The sequence below is a fragment of the Spinacia oleracea genome, chromosome 5 (assembly GCF_020520425.1).
Source record: "Spinacia oleracea cultivar Varoflay chromosome 5, BTI_SOV_V1, whole genome shotgun sequence".
Lineage (NCBI taxonomy): Eukaryota > Viridiplantae > Streptophyta > Magnoliopsida > Caryophyllales > Amaranthaceae > Spinacia > Spinacia oleracea.
In genome coordinates, this window is record NC_079491.1 from 13,183,565 (window position 1) to 13,202,287 (window position 18,723).

The following is an 18,723-nucleotide window of genomic DNA, read 5'->3' on the forward strand; positions in this document are numbered from 1 at the left end:
AAGGTTGGCTCGCCGAGAGATCCAGCCCCGACCATCCCAGAGCCATCTTTACTGCTATCCCTTTCTCCTTTATTATTTAAAGGCTCTTTTGTACTGTACTTGAATTCCGCTTCATATCTGCTGTGCGCCTGTACACATTAGTCTCAGGTACAATATCATTGCTTTAAGGCTGCCATTCAAATGAAGTGCGAGCTTTGAAAAAATAAAAATAAGAAATATGGTTGTCAAGTTTATGCAAAACAATACAGCTTAAATGGTTAGGAAAAAGGCAATACATTTCTATTTCATACAGATACATTATTTGGGATGATACAACATTAAACGAAGAAAAAAGAAAGGATCACACGATGGAAAAATTTCACGATTTCTGTTGCTCCAGATAGTCAGAGAGCTAAATCTAAACCTCCTTCCAAAATCTTACAGACCGATCTGTCCCACAGGAAATGAATGCCGCCTCAATAGGCGAGTGTTCTAACCATCGGGGTGGCCCGATGTGATTTGATCGAAGTCTAGTTACTTCTGCTGCAGTTAGTGCATCCCATACAATAATCTGCAATGCAGCAGGCTGGTTATATTATGGAAACATGTATGAAATAAAATGCAACAATTAACGGGATTTAAGAAGACAAACAGACCTCATTCCTCGGTTCATCTATTGATAAAATGAACTCCTCAGTGTAACTAAAAACAGCCTGCAATAAATGGGTAATGGTTATATTAACAACTCATGTGTAAAAGATTTCATAATGATAGAAGCAAAAATGGAACTTCATCATGTCGTTTCAGGAAAACCCTTCACATGAAAAGATCATACCAGTTCAGTAGTTTACAACTCCTAAACCACATCTAACGGATAAATCTTTCTACTGCCTTCCGTACTTCTTCCCATGGTTCCAACAAGTGGTATCACAGCTCATGAGATTCTTAAGGGACAAAACTAATTGCTAATCATCCAAAACATTATAAAAATAAAAATAAAACAGCTAGAAGCATGAATTCTGGTTGAGTATGGCTTCAACATCAACTACTTCTGTTCCAGAGTTTCAACCATACAGCAGTTCTGAGATTTTCTGTAGTCCTGGAGAAAACTATGATTTCTGTTGTGTTAAAATGAAGCTTTTTTCCGAAAGTTACTGATCTAAGGAAGATTGTCGAGACAGGCTTTGAGCCGAAAAAGATAGAGTAGAATACGCTGAAGCACAGTTGCAGAAACTAAAGGCAGATGAGATGAAGGTGCAACAGCAATATCTCACATCTCTAGTGCTATTTCAGACAAAATTTCACCAAGATCATTACAACTTCGACAGCACAAGAGGCTTGGATCATTCTAGAGGAGACAAAACAAAAGTAATAAACTTGGGAAGAGAGTTTGAATTTATTCAAAGGAAAGAAGGTAAAAGTATGAAGAACTAATCTTAGACTTAATTGAGCTAGTAAACCAGATGAAAACATATTGTGGAAAGAATTGTTCAGAGGGTGTTGACGACCCTTTTACCAAAAGATCATTTCTTGGCTCCTTGGAAGCATATCAAGTGCAGCTCAGCAAGGTGAATGAAGGTTCCACAGACGGTGCTTTTCAAACAAGGAACTCATCAATAATCATATCATGAAGGTAGTGGAGGTGAATACGTGGATAAAACTAAAGGAAAAGACGGCAGATCAAAAGTGTAAATTTTATCAAATGGGAGGAATTTCCTTTGTGCTGCCTGTGACACGAAGAATCACTAAGAGTAAGATTTTGATGGTCCAAAGGGAAGCACAAATGCATAATTTGCAAGAAGTTTGGCCACATCCAGAAGATTTGTAGCGAGTAGAATGCATAGCAACATCAGCAAGAAAATAGCAACCAGCAAGCAACTCAATCGGATTGCAAGTATGTCCAAGATTTCTTGTTTTATGCTGATCAAGATGCAAATTCTGGTCGAATTTATCAAACAAGTTATCTTAGTACTTGATCTTGAAAAGAATCCACTGAGTTTGGCTGAAATCATAAATCATGGTCTTTCACGTATCATTGAGCATGAGAACAGACTTGTAATGGAAACGGCCACTAAATTACATAGTTACATGCTTGCTCATAAGAACAAATTCCAAGAAATTCTTCTCAGAACTATACTTATTTATTTATTATTTTGGTTAAATCAGAAGTATACTTATTTATTTATTTATTTGGTTAATTCAGAAATCAGAAGTATGCTGCTCAATTTGTTGTTGACAAAAGTTGTTCAAGGAAAATTAGCAGACAAGCATCAGCGAGTTGCTTTCAAGAAGGAATGAATGAAAATTTTGAGATGGAAGATCTGGCTCTCATGAATTATTGGCATGGAAGTTCATCCATAAAAGATGAAACCTTTATTTGACAAACAAAGAAATGAAGAATGCAAATGAATTTCTCAAGAATTTAAGATGCAACATAAATTCTTAATTTGAATAAAAAATATCAAGGATGATGGGCATAAGAAAGTTGATGGAAGACTCTACAGAAGCTCAGTGCGCAGTTTGTTCTACATTCCGCAAGGATGTATTGTAAGCTTGCTTTGGAGGTTCATGAATGAGCCTAACAAAGTTCACATACGGACAGTAAAAAGAATTCTATGATACCTGAGGGGAACTTCATATTATGGTGTGGTTATCACTTATCAAAACATGCACAGATATTAATTTCGTAGCTGATATTGACAGAAAATGTAGTAGATGTAGCAAACACAGAAACGAACTATTTGGCTAAGGAAGATAATTGTTGGTACGGGTTACAAGCAAGATCAAGGCACTGAAGTTTGGATCAAAATTCTTTCCGGCATCGTACTGTTTTGAGGACTTACAGAAATACCTCGAATGGTGAAATTTAATTGGAAGACGTTCAGGATTACTTTATTGCCTGAAGAAAAACCAACAGGCAAGCAAAATTGCCATCACAAACTCACAATACAAGCAAGCTAAAAGCTCATTTGTCACAACAAAATCAAATATATAAAAGTGAAATTTCATGCAATCAGGGATGTTGAACATGAGAAGAAATCAGGTTGATTTATTGCCAACTGATAAGTTATAACCAACTTGCAGAGATTATCACAAAGGCACTTCAAAAGGGAAGATCTGAATTTCTGAGACATAAGCTGGGAATGACGAGTAAAAGTCTCAAGGAGGAGTGTTGATAGATGAGGCCTTTTGCATTCATAAATCTGGATATTCGTGCATTAGATGCATCTAATAGGAAAGCATATGTATATATGTGATTTAAGGTCAAATTTTTTGTTATCTTTTTGAGCAAACAAAGCCAATCCTACTGAATTTCTTAATGCTTGGAAATGATGAAACAATGAGAACATTATTTTCAGATGGAGAGTGTGTTTCTTAATGGAGGGACTAAGGCTATGGTATCTTAACTTGAAATAAGGTGATCCAATATGAATTTTCTAAAGTCTGGTTTTCTGATCTCCTCTCCTAATTTGATTGAACTTCAAACGTATTTGTGCACTAATATATAAGAAAATAATTATCAGGTGGGGTATTGTTAGATTCATCTTAATGTGTAATTCCCAAATACCTAATTTTCATAATTTTAATTAATACAGAATGAAAGATATGTAGCAATAAGCAAATGGAAATAGAAGATATGGTCAAGTCTGGTCTGATTCTAAGAAGAAAAACAGTAACAAGTTTTTGTAATAAGGTGAAGAGAGCACAACCTTAGGGAGAATATGTTAATCCTAGTTGTTCAACTTTAAATTTTTTAGGCTTTACTTTTACTTGACCTTTTCCCCTGACTATTACCAACTCATTTTCATATCATTTATTAAGTAGGTATACAGCAGAGTGATAGTGTAGTGTCAGGATAATGTAGGTGAACCCCATACATGCCAAGACATGGACCTACCTGGCAGCGCAACTGTGTGTGTGTAGCTCCTACATACTGCTTTACCAATCTTCCACTGCCAACCTCCCAGAGTTTTACAGTTGAATCCTTGCCACATGAGAGAATAAACCTGAAATAATGGAAGGTTTGTTCAGAAATACATCGTGCAATATCACAGAATTTGAGACCACATCAATTTGCACCGCTTACGGACAAGATTGGCAAGAAAAAATACAACCAACATGCCAATTTTTTTTATAAAAAAATACGTTTACATGTGATTTTTACTAATTAAAAAGATAATTGAATCATCAAGAAAAACTGGTAAGTTATTGCAGGTTTTGTGAACTAGATCCTGAGCCTTGTCATGATGCCTAATTGCCTATCACACTATGGGAGGTGTTCATGCCTAAAATCGTCCTAAAAAGCGAGGGCAGTTTACTAGGATGAAATTGAATTTAATAACCAAACTCAACAAAGTAAGTTAAAATTTATCCCGAATACATACCTGTTATCCTTGGTGAAAATTGCACTAGTGGCCTCAGTTCCATGTGCGCCTATTAGAGGCCGCACACACTTGGCACTGACACCATCCCATATTCGTACAGCACCGTCTTTTGATGCTGTGACATACATGCCACCAGTGGAAGAATACCTTACCTATATCATCAGATAGGGTTGGCAAAATCAACCAACATTAGTACGATCCCCAAACTTCATATACTTGCATAATAAAATAACTATTCTAATATAAGGGACAAACATACCTGATTGATGGCTGCATTGCCAGCAACGTCTTCAGAAGTAACTGACAGGTAACACTTGAACGTATTGATATCATACAAATGTGGAATTTGATGATCAGTCCCTGCAAAATATTGATTTAAACCAAATAGCGGAATCAGCGTGTCAGGACTCAGGAATGTTTTGGACTTTTAAGAAACCAGACATTGACCTCCCCAGATAGATAAACAATGGCCATGCATAACGTCAGAAACACCATAATTTTTTATATTTTTTATATTTTTTTCCTGTTCTTAGATACCAATGATTGAGAAGAAAGATATCAAGTCAAAAATTGAAGCAAATAGCACACTGAGTGATTGAATCTCTAGAACGTCTGACACTCGGCATGTCAAAGTCATGTCATTAGGAGAACTGATAGGCCCTGCTACTACACAATTGCAAGTAAATCTCTGTGATACTGTAATGCAAAGAAACACACAGAGACAATTCTTGCCATCACCTTATCACTTGTACTTTAGCAACAGTGTACGTCTATTTGCAGATGCATAATACTTAATTAATAATTTGTTTCACTTCCAAGTATTTGGGAGCTCTTATCATGCCAGTAGTTAAGCAAGGGACATCATCAGGCTCCTCATAAAGTACCTCAAAGTACTCCCTACAAATTCATGCATAAGCAATATCAAGGTATCTATACGAAAAAGTAACATTTTGTTTCAAAGAAACTCTCTAATATCATCTACATGCAACTAAAGGAAGTTACGTGTCAAAGTTGATTGTCCTAGTTGAACATGCTTACATATTGAGAAATGAAAAGAGTTTGTAATCCTCCTCCAAACTTTAAGACCAACAATAACAAAGAAACTATCACATAGATGTACACTGCAAGAACTAAAAATGAGTATAACAATCAATTTGAAAGGCACTTAAATTGAAACCTTTTACAATGAGATTTACAGTTGTACACAGTTACAATCATACAAAAATAATATAATCTTACCCCCCTAGGACATATCAGATCAAAAGAAAAGAAAAAGAAGAATACCAGCCAAAAGATAATCTCCAGAAGGATGAAATGACACTGAACGCACATTATGAGTATCCTGCAAATTTTCAAGTTTCAAAATTCTCAACGTTAAACCTATAAAAGAGTAGATTCACCCTATTGTAATCAACAGTTTAAAGTCAGATAACAGCAAGTCCCAGACCTGAATGACTCTGAAGGCTCTTTTTGCTGTTGCTTTAGAAAAATCAAAAAACCTGAAAATCATCAATGAAAGAAGCATGTCAATGATGAAAGACAAAAGCGTAAAATCATTCTCACTAACAAAACTGCAGAACGTTGACAAATTTCATGAAATCAGAGAAAACAAACAAATTTCTTCAAGCCACTCAACAGGAACGGAAGGAAGCAATTAAATTTGAACAAAGCTACCAAATTTACCAGGCCCTTACTTTATTGTATGGTCTTTGGCGCCAGAAATCAATATAGTATTCTGTGGATGGAACTCCAGATCATTTACTGGCTGCGATTGAAAATTGGAAAAAGTAAGAACAACGCATTTAATAAATCTTCCTTTGCCCTTAGTAAAAAAGACACCCCAAAGTAAACCTATAACTTGGCCGTATCATCCTCCAAATTCATACAAGTATAACCTGAAGATTAGCCAGTAGATAAAGAGGTATTTACAGATCTAAGAAGACATATATCCCCAGAAGGCTGAAACTTATTACTGTTATTAGTGTTTAAATCCAACTGCAAATTAGTGTTAATCTTTTCTCATCTCAATTTGGTTATCAAGATCAAATCAGGCCGTGATTATCATCCACGAATTCAGTACTTTTAGCCAGTGAAGCTGTAGACTAGACAAATTAATACATATCACCACGTGCAACAACCTACAGTGTGCCGTCACTATTCTTCAAATAGCATCCTTTAAGGATTTTGTGGGATTTATTCTCCTTAACATTTTCTTAATAGTCAAAAGGAATTACTTGTATATGATCATAGAATGTCCGAATGACTGGTCTAACGGGTCCATCTTTGGCCTCTGGTAGCATCATTTGCTTAATTTTTGCAACCTGCGATTGAAAGTTCAATTGTGATCTCAGAACAATAGATAAATGATGGACGCATGATAAGGTACAGATCTATCCTGAATTGAGCAAACACCTCAAAAAGTTTAATAGATGTGTCTGCACTTCCTGTTGCTACATATCTCCCATCAGGGCTAAATCTCGCACACCTTGCAACATTCTGAAATAAACCCAGGTACTCTAAGTTAGAATCCTCTTGCAGTTATTGAAAACATTACAAACTTGCATTACCTTATGCTCCGACACATGCCTCGTGTCATGCTCTGAGAAAGTTTTAGATCCGCCTTTAACATCCGGCGAGGCACTGGTTTTGCAGACAAACACGTTAGCAACTATTTCAGGTTGTCTAGGTTTTAATTTAACGCTGTATAAATAATGCAACTTGCCTGAAATCTATGGCAGCAATTCGAGGAACTGGGATTGACCCATAAGCTGCAGGTACAACAGAACCACAATCAAACAATGCGGATGCAGAAACCCCTCTTACAGGCTCCCCATTCTCTACTGCAAGACCCTGTTTAAATCTTAGTCCAAAAACTAGACAAAATCCATTTTTAAGAATCATGACATGAATAGTATTATGCAAAAATAAGTATTGCTGCTAATACATTCTTCCCTCCAATTCTAGAAAACAATACAAACTTTTATATAAGACGGTCTTACACAAAAGACCACCTTGATCTCATAAAAGTTAAGCAATGAAATCAATTAGTTAAACACTTGAACTAATTAGTTAAGCACCGAAACCAATTAGTTAAACAATGAAAATAATTAGTTAAGCACTAGAACTAATTAGTTAACCAATAGAACCAATTAGTTAAATGGTCTTTCTGGGAAGGCGGTCTTACACAAAAGTTGCCGAGGAAACAAACCTTGGACACTAAATCAAGAAGCCGATTGGGAGGCGCTTCGACATTCAAAGGGGTCATTGTAGCAGAAGCAACTACACTGGCAGCCTATGTTGGGAAAACAACATCATTAATACAAGTATAGGTAACATGACTCAACATACACAAGAAATTTGATCATAAACCAACATTATACTCTTCAAAACACTATTAAATAGAATTAAATAACCTACCCAATCCAATGATGAAATTAACATAAAAAAAACCATCTCTAATCCTACAATGCAAAAATAGCTTCCCAAAATAATAAATACCCATGTTATAAGATGATAAAATACATAAAAATTGGTATCAAAATACTTAAAATTTACAGAAATTCAGCCCCCTATTCAATAAATTCTTGCATTAATCATCAAATAAGTAGTGCACATTAGGGGTTTTAGGAGAATTAGAAGTAATACCTGATTGAGATTATTGTCGCGAAGATGAGCAACAATCAAAGCATTAACATCGCGATAGAGCTTGCCTTCTTGAAGAATTTGCTCGAAATTTCCGTCCATTCCCATAAAAAAGCAATGAATAAATCCCAATTAATTGAAAAAAAATCAACTTTTTGTTATTGTATTGAAATGTATTGTAAAGGAGTAAGTAATCTTGTAAGTGGGAAAATTGAATTTGTATGATAGAATTGTTGGTACAAGTACAATTGAGTATCGAAGTACAAATGATTTGAGTGAAATTGGAGAAAAAAAAATATCAAAGAAGAACGTTGGCGGAGTGGCGGTACTGCCGCCTTTATTTTGTGAGGAAGTGAGTGGCCTTGACCGGAGCTTAATTGATCGGCATGCTCCTAACTCTCGAAGTCTCGATAAAAACATAACTACATTGGAAATGTAGGTGTTCTTTGGGCCCAACCGGGTTTCGGGTTGTGTTATGTGTCTTTGTGGTCGTTTTAAGTAGGATTGTCAAATCGGATATCGTCGGTTACAGGTTTGATTGATTCGGGTATAATCGGATAATATTTTGTACGAGTCATTGTGCTCATGTGTGTTAAATTGTGAATTTTATTTATTGGATGGTTTTGATTTGTTTTTTGACATGTTTTGGGTTGCCAGCTGTCCTAAGGATTTTTTATAAAAAATTTGGCCTAAAATGTAAAAAGAATTCGCTACTTTGATTTGGGGTTCGGTTGGCTAATTTAATAATGACTTGCTTTCATTTTAAATGCAAGCAATTTCAGTTGGTACTAACTATTGTTCCCTTGGTAGTAGGTACTCTGACTTTAATTTTTAGTCAAACAACTAGTGTGTGGCCCGGGCGTTGCCCGGGGTTTTGACTTTTATTTGGATTTATTTGTTGTAAATATGTGTCCATGTAGATGATGGGTCGTCGTAGAATTATGGGGTTACACACAAGATTATTAGCTGCCGATTAACAACCTTCTCAAGCTGAAACTCCACGCTCTATTAGCCCGAGTGCATGTAATATGTTCTATAATTATTCAACCACTTACTCGTTATTACGTTCTATTACCCTGAGTATTTTTTTTTATTTTTTTTGAGGCTTTATCTAGAAAAGTAATAACTTTACATTTATAAATTGAATAATCATTCCCTTTTTTTGCATTCACTTCTATTCAATTTGTTATTTATTGTAAAAGGATCATAAATGTTTATATAGAATATATAACACAAGTTGTAGTTGGTTTAGATGGTTGGATGTTGAACTTTTAACAAAGAGGTCTGGTGTTCGATCCTTGCTTACATGTATTTTGCTTGTCAAGGACATGTCATGATGTTGATTAGTGATGACGTGACGTAATAAGGAGAGGTATACGTGACACGTATACGTTCTTAAGAATACCTTTTAATATATTAGTATAGATACTCCGTGAAATGTAAATAGTGCAAAAGACAAAACTTGTCAACTAAAAAGAAACAAAGAAGTACTCCGTACTACGAATATATTTAGTTAATCGATAACATCTATACATTAATGCTCACTATATTATAAAAAAAAGTAGAGATAATGAGATAATTAGCTTAACCTATAATGGATGGAGAAATATTTCGCAAAGGCTACACATACCCCTGGGGTATGTGGGTCTTTTCATACCCTATTCTTTGATTGGTTTATTATTGATCTCACTCCCAAATAAAATACATCTTCCTCCAAAATGAAATTTCCTTAAGCTGAACTGGACCAATAAAAGACTAGGGTATGTGTATCATCTCCTGAAATATTTGAGACAACTCACAAAAAAAAGTGGCAAGGAATTTGAGAAAAGCCAAGTAATATTTACTCCGTATCAATGTTTTTATTAGGAGCTTTGATTTTTTTTTTTTTTTTAAAGAGCGAGGAACATTAAATATCACGGAATATTTGTATTAAAAAGACCATTTATTTTGTAAAAAGTCACAAATAAAATTCCAAGTTCGCCGACCATTCTAGACGTGACTTTCCGACGATTAATATTTGATTCAATTGAGTTTCTTGATTTCAAGTTATAGGCGTCATGTAAGTTCCAAAATATTTGAATAACCTCTTTGATCTTAGGTCCGGCCCAAACCCTTGTTCGTAAGAAGACCCGACCACCCACTTTTTCCTATCATTAACTGCTGTACCCGGGTACAACCAGCTCTGGCTATACCCCCCAAAAACGACGCGCTCATATTGTTTGTTCATTCTTGTTGACTGTTTGTTCTTTTTTATTGTACTGTTTGTTCTTTTTTATTGTACTGTTTGTTCATTCTTATTGTACTGTTTGTTCTTTCTTGTTGTACTGTTTGTTCTTTCATGTTGTTTTTTAAATTCATCATCAAATTTTCATAATTGTTGTATTTTTTGTTCTTTCTTCTGGAATTTTATGCTCTTTTTTATATTGTTTGTTCTTTCTTGTTTATTTGTTTGTTTATAATAATCATATGGTTAATGTTCATAATTAAACTCTCATTAATCTTTTATTCTTTCTTTTTGTATTGTTTGTTCTTCCTTGTTGTTTTTTAAATTCATTCATCAAACTTATTGTTGTATTGTTTGTTATTTCATATTGCTTTAAAATTCATCATAAAATTGTTCATAATTGTTGTACTGTTTGTTCCTTTTTCTGGAATTTTATGTTCTTTTTTATATTGTTTGTTCTTTTTTGTTGAATTATTTGTTTTTTCTTGTTTATTTGTTTGTTCATAATAATTATCTGCTTTATTGTTTGTTCTTTCTTGTTGTATTGTTTGTTCTTTCATGTTGGCTTTAAAATTCATCATAAAATTGTTCATAATTGTTGTATTGTTTGTTCTTTTTTCTGGAATTTTATGTTCTTTTTTTATATTGTTTGTTCTTTTTTGTTGAATTATTTGTTCTTTTTTGTTTATTTGTTTGTTCACAATAAAATATGGTTAATGTTCATAATGAAATTGTTCACTTCATTGGTCTTTTATGTTTTCACAAGCGCCTATATTGTTTATTTCCAAATAAATAAATAAATGTTCATTTCCAAAATAGTAAATGTTCATTCCAAATAAATAAATAAATGTTCATTTCCGAAATAGTAAATGTTCATTTTTGTAGTTTATTTCCAAATAAATAAATAAATGTTCATTTCCAAAATAGTAAATGTTCATTCCAAATAAATAAATAAATGTTCATTTCCGAAATAGTAAATGTTCATTTTTGTACCAGTATTTGGTCTTTCTTGTTGTATTGTTTGTTATTTCATGCTGGCTTTAAAATTCATCATAAAATTATTCATAATTTTTGTATTGGTTGTTCTTTTTTCTGGAATTTTATGTTCTTTTTTATATTGTTTGTTCTTTTTTGTTGAATTATTTGTTCTTTCTTGTTTATTTGTTTGTTCACAATAAATATATGGTTAATGTTCATAATGAAATTGTTCACTTCATTGGTCTTTTATGTTTTTACAAGCGCCTATGTTGTTTATTTCCAAATAAATAAATAAATGTTCATTTCCAAAATAGTAAATGTTCATTCCAAATAAATAAATAAATGTTCATTTCCGAAATAGTAAATGTTCATTTTTGTAGTTTATTTCCAAATAAATAAATAAATGTTCATTTTCAAAATAGTAAATATTCATTCCAAATAAATAAATAAATGTTCATTTTTGTACCAGTATATTAATGTTCATTTTAAACAAGACAAAACGACATCGTTTTGGATGGGGTACAGCCAACTTTAGTTGTACCCGGGTATAGCCAAAAATTTGCGCACTTTTTCTACTCATAGCCCGTAGATGACTAGTTGGGCTCCAATCCCAACCCGAATCCCGACCCAGTCCATGATCACCTCTTTAGAAAAAAGAAAAGGAAAAAAAAAACACTCCATATTGACCATATATAAAAATCAACATGAGTTGAGATTTTATTTGGATCTGAATCATCTGATGAAGCACATTACAGCCAGGACGGCAGTCGGCTAGACTACTACTGTAATACACACGCACCGACAGTCGGTAGTCAATCATTTATAGTTTTAAAGCGCAGCAAAAAAACAGCAGCAGCAGGAGCAACTTCGTTTAGAGAGCTCTACTCCCTCCCCCAATCAACCTCTCTTTCTCTCTCCTCCATTTTCAGATCTTGTGTTTCAGAAAGGAGTATCAACAATGGAGTCTTGCTGCAGCTGCAGATCCATTTCCAAACTCACCAGCTTCACTCTTTTCATTGCTTTCTTACTTTCTTGCTCCTTTTTTACATCATCAGGTAACTACTTACCTACCCACCTCATTTCTTTCCTCCAATATGGGGTTTTTAATCAATCATGCTTTTACCCATCTATCAATATATATTGAAATTGAATTCAATAGTTAATCTGCTTGTAAATTTTAGTGAAATTGGGTGAATTTAGTATCTGGGTATTGTTAATTTTGATGTTTTATTGAGAGTTTGAGCTGATTATTTTGCCATATTAGTGTTTTAGAATGTTAGGTGTTTTTTGCTAAATTAATACATTGACTGATGAAAGATGATTTAATGTGTTCATCTTAATTTGGGTACTGGAAATTGAAAGCTGTTGTAATTCAGTTGGAATTGCTAATTATAGTACCTTTCTTTTATGAGAAGCAAAGAATAATTAAGGAAATTTTGTTGCTTTAATCTGTTAAACTTGGATCCATTTATTATTATTGTTGTTTATTGAATTTTATTGCGCTTGAGATCTAATCAGAATCTTTGTCTTTGATTGCTGATTTCTTTTGTAGAAGCTTATGATGCACTTGATCCAAATGGAAATATTACTATCAAATGGGATGTTATCAACTGGACCCCTGATGGATATCTTGTAAGTATTAGACCAATTTTTTCGAACCATATATTGTTTTTGTACGTTAAAGCATTACTACTCCGTAGATTAGTTGGTTAAAGTCTCCGGGGTGGTACACGGATACCAAACATCTGTGATCGGATTATGTCCACATCAGACATCACTTACTCCGTATTAATTTGCAACTAAGAATGATAGACATATACTTCAGTTATCTGTAAAACCCTTCAAGTTCATATTACTACCTAGAAGTAGGAAAATTTGGTTTGTTAGTAGTCTTTTGGTTATTGCACAGTTATGCATGTTTTTTTTAGTCATACCTGTTAGAATGCCAACTGTTTATATGGGATTAATTTGTTAGTTATCAGCCACATTACGAATATTCTTTCCGGAGGACATGTAAATGAGATAGAAAATTCTTAAGTTACATTCTGTTGAATTATGCACACACTACAGAAAAGACGGAGTTTATGGAATTTTGTTCTGTGAAAAATAAGTTTGTGTCTCTCTCCCTTTATTATCATTAGTTAAGTCCATTTGCTTTGGTTGTTGGCAGGCTGTGGTTACTATGTTCAACTTCCAGCAGTACCGTCACATTCAGACCCCAGGGTGGACACTTGGATGGACATGGGCCAAAAAGGATGTAATATGGAGCATGGTTGGTGCGCAAACCACCGAGCAAGGAGATTGTTCCAAATTTAAAGGGAACATTCCTCATTGTTGTAAGAAGGATCCTACAGTGGTTGATTTGCTTCCTGGAACACCTTTCAATCAGCAAATTGCTAACTGCTGCCGTGGAGGTGTATTAACTGCCTGGGGCCAGGACACTGCCAATGCTGTTGGCGCTTTTCAAATTAGTGTAGGTCAAGCTGGAACATCAAATAAGACAGTTAAGCTGCCAAGGAATTTCACATTGAAGGCACCAGGGCCTGGATATACTTGTGGGCCGGCAAAGGTTGTGAGACCAACCCAGTTTACAACAGCTGATAAGCGCAGAACCACTCAAGCTTTGAGTAAGTGGCCTTCTTATTATTAAGCTTTGGCATCTGGTTTCTTGGTTCCTTGATTTTATCTTCATAATTTAATTTATGCAACAAACTACATTCTTTCTTAAGTAAAGAGTAAGAAACAAAGTTTTGGTGCAATTGACAACTGATGGTTTTAGATTCAAGGTGCCAGTTTTTGAGTTTAATGTATACAATTTGAAATTTGCTAATAAAAACCGCATTTCCTTCTTGGCAGTGACCTGGAATGTAACTTGCACGTATTCTCAGTTCTTGGCTCAGAAAACTCCTACTTGCTGTGTTTCTCTGTCCTCATTTTACAATGACACTATTGTCCCCTGCCCAACTTGCTCTTGTGGATGTCAGAACAACATAACCCAACCAGGAAGCTGTGTAGAGTAAGTAATCTTATCAATGTGTTGTTGGGAAACCTTTTCACATATGATGTTGCTGTTCTGACAGAGATGATAATTGCTATTGCAGCGGAGACAGTCCATATTTAGCTTCAGCTATTTCAGCAGGTGGACCAAAAGCTAGTAACACACCACTGGTTCAGTGTACCAGTCACATGTGTCCAGTTCGAATCCATTGGCACGTCAAGGTCAATTACAAAGATTATTGGCGTGCTAAGGTTACCATTACTAATTTCAACTACCGAATGAACTACTCGAATTGGAATCTGGTTGTGCAGCATCCCAACTTCGATAATCTCACCCAATCTTTTAGTTTCATGTACAAAGGATTGACCCCTTACGATGGATTGAGTAAGTATTCTCTCTTTGAATTCACTAGATGAATTTCCAGCCACAAGTTGATTAATTGATTGCCATGGTTTCTATTCTAATGCTTCTCTAACGGGTATTTTGATGTTGTTTGTTTACAGATGATACTGCTATGCTATGGGGAGTTAAGTTCTATAATGATTTTCTCAATCAAGCTGGGCCTTTTGGGAACGTGCAATCCGAGCTGCTATTCCAGAAGGAAAAATCATCTTTTAGTTTTGAGAAAGGATTTGCTTTTCCACGGCGGGTGTACTTTAACGGCGATAACTGTGTGATGCCTCCTCCAGATGCTTACCCATGGCTGCCAAATGCTAGTTCGAGACCTATTATCTCTCTGCTACAACCTGTCATGACTATATTGGCTGCCTTAGCTTTCTTACTGGCATATGCTTAGAGAAGTAAGTAAATGTTACTTTCCAGATCTCTCTTAAATCGCTTGTGTGATGCACTTTCACCTCTGCTAACCGGTTGTCTCAGTGCTGCTTGAGCCTTGAGGTGAAACCATTATGACTCTGTTCAGGTACGCCATACATTGCTTCTAAAAAAGCGTCCATTGTCTATTGAAGCGTTGAGAATCAAAATCTGATGCCATTTTGTTTAGGGATAGGCTCTTTTGTACACGTACGTATTTATACATTTCATAATATTCTTTTTTTCAATTATGCTTGTTAGAATATTTATTGAGATATGTATTTCAGTCGTTGTAACTTGTAAAAACTCTGGCTATGGAAATGCAAGTGTTATATATAGAGTTGCTTGTTGTAACCCTTGTGTTGCATTCGAGATTTGTTACCGTCCTCATAGCTCATCCTTACAGAAATACAGCAGTATGATAGAATGTGAAAATAAAAAGATATCTCAATGCACAATTAACTCAAAAACTTCACAAGCAACATTCCTATGATGAACTTGTGATTTTGAAAACTAGTATTCATAGGGAAAAAACATTACCTAATTAAGAAGAAGCAGTAATGCAAAAGTAGCAGGTACCAGTAAGTAAGCAACTGAAATCATAGTGGCGGAATTTGGAAGAGAAGGATATGCATCTGGTGGTGGAAGTTTGCATTCATCTCCATTGAAGTAAACTTTCCTGGGAAATGCCCATCCTTGTTTAAAGGTGAATGTGTTTTCGTCTTTCCTTAGAAGCACTTCAGACTGAACATTCCCATCGGGTCCAGCTTCCATTAAAAGATCATTGTAAAACTTCGTACCATAGAACATACCAGTATCATCTGCCAGAAAAGAAACAGGACAAAATATTAAGGTGATAATAATTTTAGATATGTTAGTTGTTTGAAGATTTTCTTATTTAGAGGCACTTACTGACTGATTGATAAGGTACTATAGGTTTATAGTCGAAGCTGAAAACTTGGGTGACATTGTTAAGATTAGGATGCTGAACCACCAACGTCCATTGAGTATAGTTTAAGCGATAATTGAAATTAGTAACAGATATCTTTGCACGCCAGTATTCCTTGTAGTTGATCTTGACATGCCAGTGGACTCGAATAGGACACATATGATGTGTACATTGTAAAAGAGGCGTGTTATCCTTCGTTGGTGTATTTATTCCTTCCAACTGTGATTTCTTTGAGTTGCTCCTACAATATCAGTCGATCCACAGAATGAAATATACATGCATGCTCCTGAGCTTGATAGATTGTGTAGATATATTCTATACAGTAGAGGGTTATATAGGTCATTTACCTGATACAGCTTCCTTTGTTGTGGCAACCGCAAGAACAAGATGCACAAGGAACGATTGTCTCGTTGTAGAAAGATGAGAAGGATACACAACATGCTGGGTGTTTTGAAGCCAGAAACTGCGAATAAGTGCATGTTACATTCCATGTCACTGCAAGTTGAGAGCAATATCTTTCAGTATACTAACATTATAGTAGAGTTACTTTAAAACGGTCTAGTTCAAGTACTGTTTGTTGGTTCAGGTAAATTTAACTGCATAGATTTTAATAAGCAGATCACACTAAGGGCATTTTGGTGTTATATTAGCCAAACTCTTCTGAACCTAAGCAGAATGAAATTCAAAAGGAAGAACTGGCTCTGAATTTTCGGTTTAGGTTCAGACAGTGCTGATGAATTCAGACCACTAGTAAACCTGTCAATCAAGTCAGGTTGGGCTCCGTTCAGTAATTTTTGAGTTTGCGGTTATAGGTTCAAAGCCCAAAGGTGGTGGTGAATTATCTTACAACAATTCCAACATTTCAAGTGTGTGTGTTGGGGAGGGGAGGGGGAGTTAAGGTGGCAGAAAATAAGACAGAATGGAGAATTGAGTCGATTGACATAAAATTCTTACTGAGAGCCTGAGTTTTCCTTCGGAGATCAGGGGTGAGGAAAACTGTGGAAGGAACTATTTTAGCCGGGCCACAAGTATAGCCAGGTCCAGGTCCAAGCAAGCTGAAATTCCGAGGCAGCTTCACAGTCTTGTTTGACGTGCCAGCCAACCCAACGCTGACCTGGAAGGCAGAGACTGCAGCAGTAGGATCCTGTCCCCATGCAGCGACAACTCCACCCTTGCAACAATTCGCAATCTGCTGGTTGTAGGGTACCCCAGGAAGCAAGTCAACTACTGTTGGGGTCTTCTTACAGCAGTGAGGTACATTACCCTTAAACTTGGAGCAGTCCCCTTGTTCAGTGGTCTGTGCTCCCACCATTGACCATATTACTTCTTTCTTCGACCACATCCATGATAATGTCCACCCAGGGGTCATTATATGCCGGTACATTTGGAAGTTGTTCATTGTGACTACTGCCTGTATGTTGGAAGCGCCAAAACATATAGATGTCTATGTTTCGTACCAACTTTGAGAAGTTACTTTCTGAAAAAAGATGAGAATTTCAGTACTTACCACATAACCATCAGGAGTCCAAGACACTATATCCCATTTGATTGTTATGTTCCCATTTGGATCTAATGGATCATATGCCTCTGAAACGTTTGGGGTAATCAGAACAAGCAAGTATAATATACAGATTCAGTTGGTATGAAGGAGAAGAGAAAGTAAGCTTTATTCGGTCAGAGCATTTACCTGCATAACAGGATAGCATGAGAACAGCAAGTGCTGCATAGAGAATCAACTTCAGTTCTCCTCGGCATTGCAGATTTCTTGCTTTCAGGATATGTTTTTGGTTCAAAGGTATGCATATTTGACACTCCATATTCTTTACTTCACCAACAAATATGAGGAATGTTGGTGAAAAATCCGAAGTGAGAAGCTATTATATGCATTGGTTAACCTAGGGGTTGTTAGGTGACAACCGTGACATGGGATTTTTCATATTCCATCTCCTAATTACTCGTCTTCTGTAGTTCTGTCTTATTGGTCAGTTGGTAAAATTGCTTAATTTTGAAGCAAGATTTTTAGTGAGAGAGTGAACTGAAGAATAATTGAGTATTAAGAGACTGCTTAGCATAAAAAGGTCAGCAATATCTCTCAATACAGTAGGATAGCTAGGGTTCACCAAAGTTAGCTGATATTTATTTGGTATAATTGTTAGCTAAGTATACTTAATTATATTCGCAATTTAGAATGTGAACCATGGTGCATATAGAGCATGGTGCACCTTAAGAACACTGGTATATAATTGAAAGAACATTTGGTTACGAGAAATGTACACAGATTAATCAAAAAAGTCTTGGTGTCTGTTGTGTCTGTAATATACTGTAAGTTTTCTGTGAGGAGTATCTGCTCCCTCTTCCAGGGCAACATCTTCGCGTTGCTTCAGTTCACTTTTGATTTTGCCTCATCATGTATCTCCAACAATTTCTTGTCACAATGAAATCCTAGCTGGTTTGATGAAAAACATAAGTAGCCTCATCTCCATTTAACAACCACTTAACTTTAGCCTTCTGTTGGAGAAAAGAGAAAGAAATGTACCTGCATCATGTATCTGATAGCCATGTTTGCCAAGCGCAATTGGGCCCGTAGTATATTATGATAGCCAACCCATTGGCCTGAGCACTTGATTTATATGGGCAATGGTATACTTCGAGCAAACCAGGTACGAGAATATACTCCCTCCGTTCCTTAATACTCGTCCTATTTTGACCGACACAAAATTTTAGGCAATTTTATTGACTTATTAATTTATTAGGC

The 18,723-nt window shown here is 35.5% G+C and overlaps 3 protein-coding genes across 3 annotated transcripts; 1 reads left to right on the forward strand and 2 right to left on the reverse strand.

Moving 5' to 3' along the window:
- Positions 1–254: 254 nt before the first annotated feature.
- LOC110795610 (cleavage stimulation factor subunit 50) lies at positions 255–8,421 on the reverse strand. The gene is made up of 14 exons (XM_022000630.2): positions 8,010–8,421; positions 7,573–7,656; positions 7,087–7,214; positions 6,932–7,004; positions 6,777–6,860; positions 6,599–6,685; positions 6,059–6,129; positions 5,812–5,863; positions 5,649–5,706; positions 4,624–4,724; positions 4,365–4,516; positions 3,878–3,986; positions 636–692; positions 255–550 (listed from the first exon to the last, which is right to left on the reverse strand). The coding sequence occupies exons 1-14, from the start codon at positions 8,112–8,114 to the stop codon at positions 398–400; spliced, it is 1,314 nt and encodes a 437-aa protein (XP_021856322.1). The 5' UTR covers positions 8,115–8,421; the 3' UTR covers positions 255–397.
- Positions 8,422–11,932: 3,511 nt separating this feature from the next.
- On the forward strand, positions 11,933–15,373 carry LOC110795609 (protein COBRA). The gene is made up of 6 exons (XM_022000629.2): positions 11,933–12,263; positions 12,761–12,840; positions 13,379–13,835; positions 14,065–14,224; positions 14,310–14,590; positions 14,710–15,373. Exons 1-6 carry the CDS (start codon positions 12,167–12,169, stop codon positions 15,000–15,002), a joined length of 1,368 nt encoding a protein of 455 aa, XP_021856321.1. The 5' UTR covers positions 11,933–12,166; the 3' UTR covers positions 15,003–15,373.
- LOC110795608 (COBRA-like protein 4) lies at positions 15,336–17,907 on the reverse strand. The gene is made up of 6 exons (XM_022000628.2): positions 17,656–17,907; positions 17,476–17,555; positions 16,923–17,379; positions 16,316–16,463; positions 15,932–16,209; positions 15,336–15,840 (listed from the first exon to the last, which is right to left on the reverse strand). Exons 1-6 carry the CDS (start codon positions 17,783–17,785, stop codon positions 15,560–15,562), a joined length of 1,374 nt encoding a protein of 457 aa, XP_021856320.1. The 5' UTR covers positions 17,786–17,907; the 3' UTR covers positions 15,336–15,559.
- Between the last annotated feature and the right edge of the window lie 816 nt (positions 17,908–18,723).

Bases quoted from the DNA above. Each gene is read 5' to 3' on its own strand.
- LOC110795610 (XM_022000630.2), bottom strand. From the start codon at position 8,114: ATGGGAATGGACGGAAATTTCGAGCAAATTCTTCAAGAAGGCAAGCTC. The intron at 6,686-6,776 runs GTGTTTGCTCAA...TTTCAATCGCAG, and splicing joins CATCTATTAAACTTTTTGAG to GTTGCAAAAATTAAGCAAAT. The intron at 5,707-5,811 runs GTCTGGGACTTG...GAAAATTTGCAG, and splicing joins GAGCCTTCAGAGTCATTCAG to GATACTCATAATGTGCGTTC.
- LOC110795609 (XM_022000629.2), top strand. From the start codon at position 12,167: ATGGAGTCTTGCTGCAGCTGCAGATCCATTTCCAAACTCACCAGCTTC. The intron at 12,841-13,378 runs GTAAGTATTAGA...GGTTGTTGGCAG, and splicing joins GGACCCCTGATGGATATCTT to GCTGTGGTTACTATGTTCAA. The intron at 13,836-14,064 runs GTAAGTGGCCTT...CCTTCTTGGCAG, and splicing joins CAGAACCACTCAAGCTTTGA to TGACCTGGAATGTAACTTGC.
- LOC110795608 (XM_022000628.2), bottom strand. From the start codon at position 17,785: ATGGAGTGTCAAATATGCATACCTTTGAACCAAAAACATATCCTGAAA. The intron at 16,210-16,315 runs GTAAATGACCTA...CTGATATTGTAG, and splicing joins AACAAAGGAAGCTGTATCAG to GAGCAACTCAAAGAAATCAC. The intron at 15,841-15,931 runs GTAAGTGCCTCT...CTTTTCTGGCAG, and splicing joins AGTACCTTATCAATCAGTCA to ATGATACTGGTATGTTCTAT.